This window comes from Cupressus sempervirens, chromosome 2, assembly GCF_028749045.1.
Source record: "Cupressus sempervirens isolate cs-2001-9-10 chromosome 2, ASM2874904v1, whole genome shotgun sequence".
Lineage (NCBI taxonomy): Eukaryota > Viridiplantae > Streptophyta > Pinopsida > Cupressales > Cupressaceae > Cupressus > Cupressus sempervirens.
In genome coordinates, this window is record NC_143119.1 from 290,299,890 (window position 1) to 290,312,105 (window position 12,216).

At 31.9% G+C, this 12,216-nt stretch overlaps 1 protein-coding gene across 2 annotated transcripts in view; it reads right to left on the minus strand.

Annotated features, from left to right (window-relative positions):
- LOC149572208 (fluoride export protein 1-like) overlaps positions 1-12,216 on the minus strand; it is an 86,257-nt gene that overhangs the window by 39,454 nt on the left and 34,587 nt on the right. The window contains exon 4 of one of the 2 annotated variants that reach the window (XM_089810844.1): positions 2,725-3,189. In XM_089810844.1, the coding sequence (XP_089666970.1) occupies positions 2,725-3,159 (435 nt within the window). In that variant the 5' untranslated portion in view covers positions 3,160-3,189. Of the gene's footprint in view, positions 1-2,700; positions 3,190-12,216 lie in introns of both variants that reach the window. The other variant, XM_089810837.1, reaches the window with a different exon arrangement.

The following is a 12,216-nucleotide window of genomic DNA, read 5'->3' on the forward strand; positions in this document are numbered from 1 at the left end:
GCATGCCCATCCAAATGAGGAGAGACCTTAAGAATTGTATAATGATGAGTAGAGGAACCTTCCACCATGAGGATGAAATTTTTGGTTTATCTTTCTCTATCCCAAATTTAGTCATTGCATGCCCATACTTGAACATTTTCTGCATCTGAAAGAGATGCCCTCATAGTCCAAAGTCTAGATCTGAGAACCCTCTGGATATTTGAGCTTAATCTTTGCAACTAGAACATACTATGGATTTATCCTTTCCATTTATAAAATTGGTACAACATGGTATAGCATCCTTGATGAGAGAAGGGTTTCTCAAAATAGCACATACCACTATGTGTTATGTGATGATATTACATTCTTAAGTCTTGACAAAACCCATTTTTTGGTTTGAGCAGTGACTTTAAGATATATTTGTTGGCTATCTTTTATCCTAAGAGTTGTATTATATTACATCATGCCTTCTTGAAATTTTTCACTTGTATGGCATTTTTAAGCCTACTTCTTTTGTGTGTATTATGCTTTCTTGGTCCATGTGACTCTCTCTGCAAGTGTGATGGAGTAGTCATAAGGGTTCACATGGTCCAATAGTGTCACACATCATTGTTAGGAAGTGACATATAGGTTGTAAATTGGATCCACTAGCTACAATACTGATAATTGTTTGTTCTTTTCTATCCTTATGTTATTTTCTAAGTTTTTGTACTAGTTGTATATCATGTTCTATGGTTTCATTATTTTCTTCTTATATTGATTAACTTGAGTAATTATCATATTGATCTTGTTGTGTATTTGGTACTCCCCAATGTGTGGCTAGATGCTTTATAGCCATATGTTGGAGTTGATATAGGTTCTTGAATTAATTGTCTATGTTTACAAAGGTTCTTACAAATCAACATCTACACATGCTCAATTCATTACAGTAATCTGTGAATCTATCTTGTAGAGCAGTATTTCTACCTCTCTAGATTGAGACTTTTTTAATGTTTGGAATGCTATAACTAGTTTATGTGACCTATAAATTTGCATCATCATTATTAGTGTCTTTGACCTATAGTTCACTATCTCTACCTCTATGAGTAAGAAACTCTAATCAGAAATACATTATTTATATAGTGGCACTTGTATTCATAAATTGATGTCTACATGGTTCAACATCCTACCTACATCAACATTTACACTTATATTTATTGTTGGTTCATTTTCTCGGAATAAGTTATTACGCTTTCTTTCATCAAAACCTCTATATGGCGTATAGCCTAGTTAAATAATATTGAATGCTTGATCATCTTAAAAACACATGACTTTTGATGTTTAAAATGAATCCTTGTTTATATGGTCTCTAAGGATTGATTTAGTCTCCTTTATTGGTTGCCCTGATTTCTTGACCACCTTGACCTCTTAAATCTTATTGGACATTGTTTGAGCTCCTAGCTAATTATGAAGGATAATTGTACTCCATTTTGAGTGTGTTTGGGTTTTCTTGTAAGACTTGGAAGTGTGTAAATACTTCTATTTATGCACTATCATAAAATGGTTATTGTCATGTTGTTATTGCATGCCTTTTTCTTATGATACACACATGTAATTGTGATCTTTCGAAGTAATATTCACCTAACCTTATTTATTACCACATACCTCTTGAATTGGGTCAACTCTATCATATCTATCTCACTAACCAACATAGATTGCCAACCTATTGGGATCGGAGACCAATTTACCAATTGATTATCTTTGTTCAACATTGTTCTCTACAAGACTGATACTCAAACTATCATAACTTTATTACTAATCATCACTAACTAAAGAAAAGCTAGAATCTTGTAGATTAGATTGTCTTGAAGCTTCCCCTGGGTTCCCCCTTTATAATTCATCTACATCTATATCTACCAAATCCTTTACTATACCTTGCTTGTTTTCCCTATTCTACCATACTTAGTCAATTTTTTATTAAGACTTTCTATAATCCTTCACACTGACAAGAGACCATGGGAAACATGTAGTGTTTCCATTATTCAAAACATACAATTTATAATGCAATTTCTCTTACCAATTAATTTGATCTGGAAGGATGTAGATTACTAGCATTAGAAAATATGGTTACCATTACTCATAGATAGTTATAAATCCCTTAAAAATTCATGATTGTATAATAGTTGGTAGGGCATACAAAGATGTTTGTGTGCAACATGAGTCTTAGGTTTTTAAGTATCTCACATGAAGATTATTGATTATTTCTTATGATCTTTAAATTTTTCTTTGTTAAAGGGATTGTTGCTTTCTAACCTTATGGACTATATTTTTTAATGTTTAATGGGTTAGGACCCAATAAATGCCTCACTTTGCCAATTAAAAATGAGAAAAAAAAAGTACATATGAGCTCCATGGAATTTTTCATAATGTAAATGGATTGGCAAAATACTAAATTAAGAGACAATGATATTCTAATAAACTTAACCAAAAATACTAGAGAATCCAACAATAGCTTTTTATAAACTCATTTACATTGAAAAGATATTATTATTATTATTATGTCAAAATTGTGAGATGGTTGATAAGAAATTTAAGATTATTAAAAATTAAAAAGGGTAATTTCTCTAAGTTAATATTGCATACACAAACATATTTTTATGATTATATGGTAAAGATACGATATTTTAAAAAAAAATGCATGAAATATATCATATCAAAATAGGTATTTACAAACTAACTTACTTTTGTGGGTGTTGATGTTGTTACCTTTTGGTCCACATCTCCTCCTTCTGGTGCTAGTGATAGATGGCTTGACAAAGGTAGCGCAATAATATCAGAAGGAAGTGGTGTTACAAGTGAAGTTGTAGTCCATTTTGAATCTCCATGTGGGAAAGAATAAATCAAAGCATCATTTGTCATTGATACCACATCAATTGTATTCTCATTAACTTCAAGGCGTGTTCTACTATTAAATGACCGCCTTCTACCATCATCGCCAGCCTCTGCCACTTTCTCACTTTCATCAATTTTCTCACTTTCATCAATTTCCTCCATCACCTTTTTTGTCACATCATGTGAAAGGCTAATTGAGCCAATATCGTGCCAATTAGCATTCCCATGTTGAAAAGGAGAAAAGTTTAAATTTGAAATTGTCTTGATATCAAGGCTTGAAATATCTTCTATTATTGGGCAATTTTCCATCCACCGATAATGATTTTAGCACCAGTGAAGCTGCATCAACCAAAAACATAGCTATATAATACATGTGTTTTAAAATAATTTTTTTATGATAATACTTGATGAATATTATCAAATCTATATTTTTCTAACTCAACTATTCTTAATATTATTTGTAAAAATAAAAATCAAATATTAAGCCACAAGAGAAAAGAAAATTATAAAAACTAGCAATTATGCGTTCTCATATTTACACTTCCAAACTTAAAAGGCTATATATTATTAAAGATGTGTTATCAAGAAAAGTTACAAATAATATTTTACTATTTAATTTATTCAATATTATATTCAACATTATTTCAATAGTTTTGGACTTTATTTTTAACAAGAGCTTTGGGAGAGCTTGAGTCCCTTCCTTGTGCAAGGGTTGGAAGGTATATGCTTGCAATAACATTGTCAATCTATTTATGTTTTCTATGTAGAAATGGAGCCCGATGGAGTGAAAATCTTATGTGAGTGCAGAGATAGAAAAAAATGTCATAATGTTAGATTCATAGTAAAACCAAAAGGCATAAGTATGAGGTTGACAACATGTTTTAAGCACAATTAGCTTCAAATGAGGTTAGTTGGGCAAACATCATTTGTATTTCTTAGAAAATTTAAAATTATGTTTTAATAACCCATATTGTGCATATGTTCTAACCATTACAAACTATTTTGAGAGCATTTGGTATGAGCTACAATATTTGATTATAAGTGGGAAAGAATGTATTTATCTACATGCATTGGCAATAATGCTAGGTTGAAACTTTTTTGGACAAAAAACCTATGTATTTTTGTTGATTTTGTATCCCTCATAAAATACAATTGGCTAGTATAGAGCCTATATCTACATACTTTCAAACCATAGATGATTAAAAGTCATCTATCCATTCAACTAGATCTAAATTATGATAAATGGATAAACCTTAGGCAATTAAAAGTCGTCTATCCATTCTGCTAGATCTTATGGGTTTGACTCTTTAAGGTGTAGGTGAGGTTTTTAGCCTATTGGGTTTTCTTTTATTAGGAATTTGGAATGCTCTGAAACTATGTTAGATAAAACATAAATGCATAAGCATAACACAATTCAGAGACATAATACAAATTCTGCTGAAATGGAGACTATGCCATTGAAATAGGGGAAGAGAGAAATGTATTCAAGTTGTTCATTATATGATTCAACAACATAATTGTATGATTACATATGATTAATCTACATAACAATATATATCACTCATTGCATTACAAACATACATTTGATATATATATAATAGAGAAATAAACATGAGCACCAAAACTCTATTTCAAATTATAAAAATGGGTGCCTAAATCTGGAAACTTCTTTTTGCCTAACGTTCAAAATTCCTATGAGGTTAACAAGTAGGTTAACATGCACGACAGTTTTTGTTGGAGTCATAATTACTTCTGACACTCCCATTTAATTTTGACTCCATGAATGCTTCTGTATTTTCAAATTTTCTACTTCTTTGAAACTTTGTCAATCCATATTGCTGCTTTATTTTGTTGAAAAAGATTTTCTTCCATTTGAAAGTTTCTGTTGTAGTATATTTTTTGACTCTGCAAGGTAAACATGACTGGTTTACCATATCCTTTCTTTGCAAGGTTCTTCTATCAATGCAAGGGAGAATGCAACTGATTCTCCTTTTGTATCTGCGGGGTAGAACATGACTGGTTCTCCCAAATCTACTTGCTTCCTTTTCTATAGGGTGGAACATGACTCTTCCAGCCAAAAAACCTCTTTCTTTTGTCTTTACAAGGAGCAAACACGACTAGTTTTCCCTTTATTAGCACTTTCTTTATCTCAACCATTCAACAAAAATATTTCTGATTCCTTTTTTTTGTCATCTTCTTGCAGTCTTTCACTTTATCTCATCCATTTAACACACTTGTCATTATATTCTTTAAATCTTTTCCTCAACATTGCTTCTTTTCCTTCATTTCGATTTTCCTTCTTTCTTTCTTCTTGTTTGTTTCCATCATATCATGTTGTTGCACTTTTTCTTTTTCCATGTTTTCTCTCTTTCATTCTTTTTATCCATGCTCTTTTACTCATCATTCTTTTTTCCATTTTTTGTTTTCTTATTTTTCTTATCTGCAGTCCCTTAGCACACACTTCTACATCTTTCCACACTTCAACTTAAACTTCTCAAACACAACAACCAATTTTCTACTTCTCCTTTTTGGACAAGCACAATGGTGCCTTTACATTCTTCGTTGCTCTCTTCACTTGTCATCACATCTCACTGCATTGTCTCTTTCACTCTCCCTCGCCATTTTTCTTCATCATCTTTTGCACTACACTTTTGTCTCTTCTTCTTCACCTTTATTTTTATATCATCCACATGCAGCTTATCATTTCTACAACTTTGCTTTCACAAAGATTTTTGCACTTTTTTACAGTTTTCTTATAAACAATATACGTTGTAAACTTACAGTTTCTTCAGCTCTCACTCATCCATTAACACATTCAAACAAACGTATTTATTTTCTACCGCCATATATTCTCCTGCTGATATCTTTTCTCCTTTTAAAACATCTAATCTTCCAATAGTTGTGGTAGTCCTTCATCCTTTCTATAATTGCTGATATTTTTCACACATGAAAACTTATATGATCTTTTGAACTTTTCTATAATCTTTCTCAAGCTAGATCCATAAATCCATCTGCAATCCATTCTTACACACTCTACCACTGATTCTTTCTTCCATTCTCTATTCCAACACATCTTTTTAGAATGATTTTTCAACCCATAAATCTTGCATGGATACAAGTCCCAACACTTCTCTTTGTTGTGACCTTCTCTATCACAATGAGCACATTTATTATCTTCCTTTGTGCTGATTTCTTCACACACACATCATACTGAACATTATTATCACAATTATCATATCCGAAACATACATTCTTTGGTCTCCAAATGGCCTCAATTGGCTCTTTCATTCCTTGTTCATTCTTTCATAATCCTCTTCCTTCATAACCCATCTTTTTCATTTTTTTCAAACCAATACTATTATTATCATAACAAACAAAATCTGCAAACTTATTGTCATTTTCTTGCTTACATTTTTCATCACAAACACTTTCAACTTCACCAAAATCACATTTCTCAATTGCATAATCACTCAAATCATTTATGTCACATGATACATCACACAAAGATGGATTAGACTTCAAATTTCTACTCTCTTGTTTCAAATTAAACAATTCCATCTTCAACATACTATTTTCCTCTTCCAATTTCTTCATCTTTTCTTCTAAAACTTTGTTCTTTTTCTCAACACCATCAAACACGTTTAATTCTTCTAATTCTTTATTTCTCTTTTTGACATCATTATATAGTGTTAACATTTCTTCTAATTTCTCATTTATCTCTTTAACTTTGATCAATTCCTTTTCTAAATGTTGAATTTGACACAAATACTCATAGTTTTATTTTCCAACTTCTTTGAAACTTTTTATCAATTTTGAATTTGACTCTTTAACACTCATCAATTCTTCTTTCAAACTATCTTTTTCCTTCTTTACTCTTTAAACTGCTTTCCCATTGAAACACAAGAACTTAGACTCACCTTTTTTTCTATCAAATTTTTAGAACAGCTCCCTTCTCTTATTTTCCACAATATCTCAGATCTATTAAAAGAAAGAAATTAACCCAAGACAATAGAACTCTCTATTGTTCATAATACAAAATTTTCAAACATTCTAAATGAACAAAACAGGGGAAATGATTATCTCACCCTTTCAAATCAGCAAATAACATTATAGAGTGGTAGGACAGTTGATTTTTCTACACTTACAAATTTATCTCTTCATTCTCTTTATGAGATTTCCAACAATCTCCTTCAATAATGCTTGTTCTTTTAATCTCTAACAATAGCAAGAAATCCTTCGCTTCTCTTCTCTAACTTTTTCACACACTTTTTGTTTCTATTTACATAGATCTCAAACGTCCTTTGGAAAACAACACTTTTTCAATCATCTCCATGGATCTGCATTCTTGTCTACCACAATCTTTAGGTCTTACAAACATTCTTCACACTTAATACACTTATTCAAAGAGAACTGGAACTTTCAACTATTCACAACAGAACATTTTCCATTTGTTGTTTTAACCACTCAATATAGAATATTAATAAATAGTTACCTTACCTGCATTTTTCAGCTCCACACAAGCTCAAATCTCTTAACAACTTACCTCTCTTAGCTTTCAACACAACATCATTACTTCAAATTTGATTTTGCTTATTTGTTTAACACTTTTAGACACAAAATTGATAGCAGGGGGGATTAATCGTCTCGACAGAGACACTCAACAATAATAGAGACTGACTCAATCAATCAACATAGAAACAAAGAGATGACCGAGCAAATGTTAATCTTTAGAAATCTGACGTGTTAACCCACCATGAAGATGCACATATCACTAAAAAAAAGTCTTCTTCTTGTTGCACACATACAACTTTATTCTTTGTTGAACTCTTCTCTGCTCTCAACCATCACTTTTCACCCATTGGCTTTCATATCTTCAGCTCTCCTTTTAAAACTTGAGCTCTACCTCTTCTTCTATGCTTTTATTTCTACCTCTTCTTCTATGCTTTTATTTAGCAATCTCCAACCATTATCTTTGCTCACTTTGTCTACAACAAATCCTCACTGGTACAAATCTTTAGCTTGATTCAACATTCATATCTCTTTTATCATTGGCTCGGATCCACCATCAACACTAAACTCTCCATCTCCCCTAGATTCTTTACCATGGGCTTTGACTCTTCTATTGGTTTCTCCAACACTCTCCAACCATTGGCTTTGTAATCTTCAACTCTCCAGGATTTCGATCCTTGGGATCTAATACCATATTAGGAAAATTAAGAATGCTTTGAAACTGTGTTAGACAAAACATAAATGCGAAAGCATAACACAATTTAGAGACATAAAACACATTTTGTTGAAACAGAGACTATGTCATTGAAATAGGGGAAGAGAGAAATGTATTCAATTTGTTCATTATATAATTCAACAACATAACTGTATGATTACATATGATTTATCTACATAACAATCTATATAACTCATTGCATTACAAAGATACATTTGATATATATAAAATAAAGCAATAAACATGAGCGCCAAAACTCTATTTCAAATTTAGAAAACAAGCACCTAGATCTGGAAACTTCTTTTTGCTTAACATTCAAAATCCTCACACGGTTAACACACACGACAATTGTTGTTGGAGTCATAATTACTTCTGACATCTTTGTCCACTCTAACCAAAGGGCTTCTCACTCTTTGCAGCCTATGAGCACGATTATCTTAGGCAACCTTATGAAGGATTGAAACCCCAAGTAGAGGATTGACTGGGACGTGGTAGCTCCCAACTAGCATGGATTCAAGTAGAGATTTGGCATAGATGGCTTTGAAGAATCACTTATTTCATTTTACAAAAGTCTTCTTTCCTTGGAGAGGGAGTGATTTTATATACATCACAATAAAAATGACTTTGGTTTAACCAGAAGGGCAACTTCTTGGACTACTTTTATTCTAATGATTTCGCTAGAACCTACATTAAATAGGTTTACAGATCATTTAATTATGTTTCTAGGGCCTCAGAGTGTGCCAACTTGCCCCAAAACTAAATACCCTAATTTATGGTAAATTGGAACAATATCATTTGGCGAAGGCAGTTCAACTTGTCATCGTTAAGCCTCTAAATAATTGAGGCAATATCCATAGACTATTCAAGCATATGTCCAAGTTTGAATGCTTGATCATCCATTCTCCTTTAGCACCTCATAACACATTGCTGATAATATTAATGTTGCAATGGTGTTTCTCTATCTGACAGGTAATGTGGATGATAGGAAAAGTACCAGTGGTGGTGCGTTCTTCTTGGGAGGAAGATTGGTTTCTTGGCTAAGAAAGAAATAGGATTGCATTCTACAATAGAAGAGGAGTATATAGCAAAAGAAAATAATTGTGATGAGATAATTTGGATGAAGAAAAATGTTGAGGATATAGCTATTGAGTTTCAAAAACCTATTATTAGTAATTGTGATAACACAAGTATAGTAAGCATGTCAAATAATTTAGTTCTACGTTCAAAGACAAAACACATTGTTATAAACTATTAATTTTTGAGAGATAAAGTTGTTGAAAAGGATATTAGGTTGGAGTATGTCAACATAAAAGAGAAAAAATAGCTAATATCTTTACAAAACCTTTGGCTAACAATACTTTTGAGTACCTTAGAGGTATGCTTGGAATAATCTCCCCGCCTATTTTAGAGTAATCGATGCAAGCATTGCATCAGTCCAGTACAATCAGAGCACTATTCATTCTGGACTAGATGCTTGATGCTTCTCCTATTGGGGAGTAGTTCCTTTGGGCAGAGTTATTCAAGAACTCTTATGTAATGTTTTGGTACAAAAGCATTTGTTGTCACTTGATATTTGCATATTGGTTCAACAAGTAAATAATGAGAGAACTTTGGATTCTAAGATTGGCATAATGGCAATTTTATCTTTAATGTCAATGGGTAAGAGTGGTACATGAAAAAATCATAGATGAATGAGGAAGAGCAAAACATTTATGTATGAGGGAGAGAAATATACATGGGATAGAGAATGTATGTTGAGGATATACATAAAATTGTATTGTGATGTTGATATTTTGGGGAGATTATTCACTAAGCATATTTCTTTTTTGGGTTGATGGTTTTCATCATATGTAGCCATCAATACCAAAGGGGGAGATTGTTAGCATTTGGATTGATTGCTTATGTGTCACACTCATAGCAGGTTTGTCATTGGCATCAACATATATGTGATTTGGTATGTGACAAACAGAGTTTTTGTACATCAAAGAGGCATATATGATCAACCAGGTTTGGATATGGTGAGTTAAGCTATCCAAAATTAGATTCATATTCATGGATGTATTTAGATGATACATCTATGTTTTCTCGTGCTAATATGAAGGATTGGATGAGTTATAGTTAATTTAGAGAAGATTGGTTATAGAACAGTGTGTAGGAAATTATTTATGAGATGGAATGAAAGTAAGTGAGCTTATATCATAGTTGAACACTTGTTCATGGTGTCATGTTTGTGATATAAGATGTTGAAGATTACTTTGTGGAGGTTGCTAAAGTGTAACGTGTGATATGTTCATTGGCAACCAAATTTTGTAACAAGATTTATTTCAAAAGTTTTAAAGTGTAATATAGTGTGTGGAACTTAATTTTAATATATTATTGAGTTCTTATATTATTCATTGTATATTGGGAAAGCTCAAAATGCCAACTTAATTAGTTATTAGGACAAGGTATAATGGAAAGATTATTTCTTTGGGTTGTTAGTGTAAAATTGTGTAATTGATGTTTGGGTGTTGAGGAAGCAAATTTGATAAAAAAGAGAGTAGAGTATTATGTTATGATTGATTTGAGAACTTCAAAGTAATTGTATTGGAAAAGAGGTTTTTGTATTGGATAGTTCACTAATTAGAAATGTTATCTTGAATATATATGTCTTGTGTAACAATTCAAGAGCAATTCAAGCAATGAGTTTAGTTGACTTCTTTATTACTCCCAATAGGGATAAAATATTTTGACAGATATTCAAAGTCTCCTAACGGGGGCTATATGCACTGATTGAATTGAATTGAATTTTAACAGGATCATATCCTCGTGCTAGGAACCTTTATATCAATAATCATATTGTGGGTTTAATCTGTACCAATGTTTTCCCTCTAATCAAGGGTTTCCCAAGTTAACAAATTATTGTGCCATTGTGTATGTTCTATCTGTTCACATTATTCACTTTATTGGTTATTGAAGTTGGATTTGATAAGTTAAGTTTGATTAAGTGTAAAACTGATTAACCCCCTCCCCCTCTCAATTGCATTGGTGGACTTTACTTTGTAATACATCTAGGTAAGAGAATTTTTAAATCCAATTTCACTATTCAACTTATATTTATTACAAGTATACTGGAAAAGATTTCCAACATGTTATCTTGAACTTTGTGTTTCTATTGTGAAATCCCTATATGACACATATCTAAATATGTTAGGCATTAAATTATGTATAAAATCCATATATTCTAACTATAAACCTAATCTAAAGCATAATATTTATTTGAAGTGTAAACATTACCTCAATAGTATTAAGTAACCCTTCATGCTACATTTTTACATAAAGCATAACTAGTACTAACCAGTGATCTAAATATAAACCTAAATAGGAAAGATTGTAAGTCTAATTAAGGAACAACATAATCCTTCTATTGCTTCATTAAGTTGAGAGGCATGTAAAGTGGGAGAAAGAAATCCCAACACGAGAACATGTCAATGGAATAAATTGTGTACCCCTAACGCTTTTTGTAACATCACTACTAAATAATAATAGTCCTAAACATAGCACCTATGATAAGTCTTTCCCTAACCTTAACTCTAACCCTAACCCTAATCCTATCTATAACCCTAATCCTATCTTTAACTCTAACCTTATCCATATATATACACGTCTAGTCTTATCCCTAACCCATTTGCACAATTATAATCCTTTTTGTAACTCTTATAGCATGCTTAACTATAACAATTACTCTCTTTCTAAGCCTAAGCTTAACTTTACTCCTTAACCTAACCCTAACCATAATCCTAACCCCTATCTTATCTACACTTCACCACTAATTATAACTCAAAACCTAACCCTTACCCTAATTGTGACTCTAAACCAAAACCATAACCCTAACTATAACTCTAAACCTAACCTCAACCCTCATTGTAAGTGTGTTAAAAAAATTAACTCTAACTCTAACCATAGTCCTACTCCTATCCCAAACCTTACCCATAATCAAAATCCTATCACTAACTCTTATAGTATGCCTACCTATAATAATAAATCTAATTTGAAATCCTAACCCTAACTCTACTCCTAGTTCTATAACAATAACTGTAATCCTAACACCTAGCTTATTCTAAGTGTGCCTCCAACCATAAATCTAAATCTAACCCTAGCTC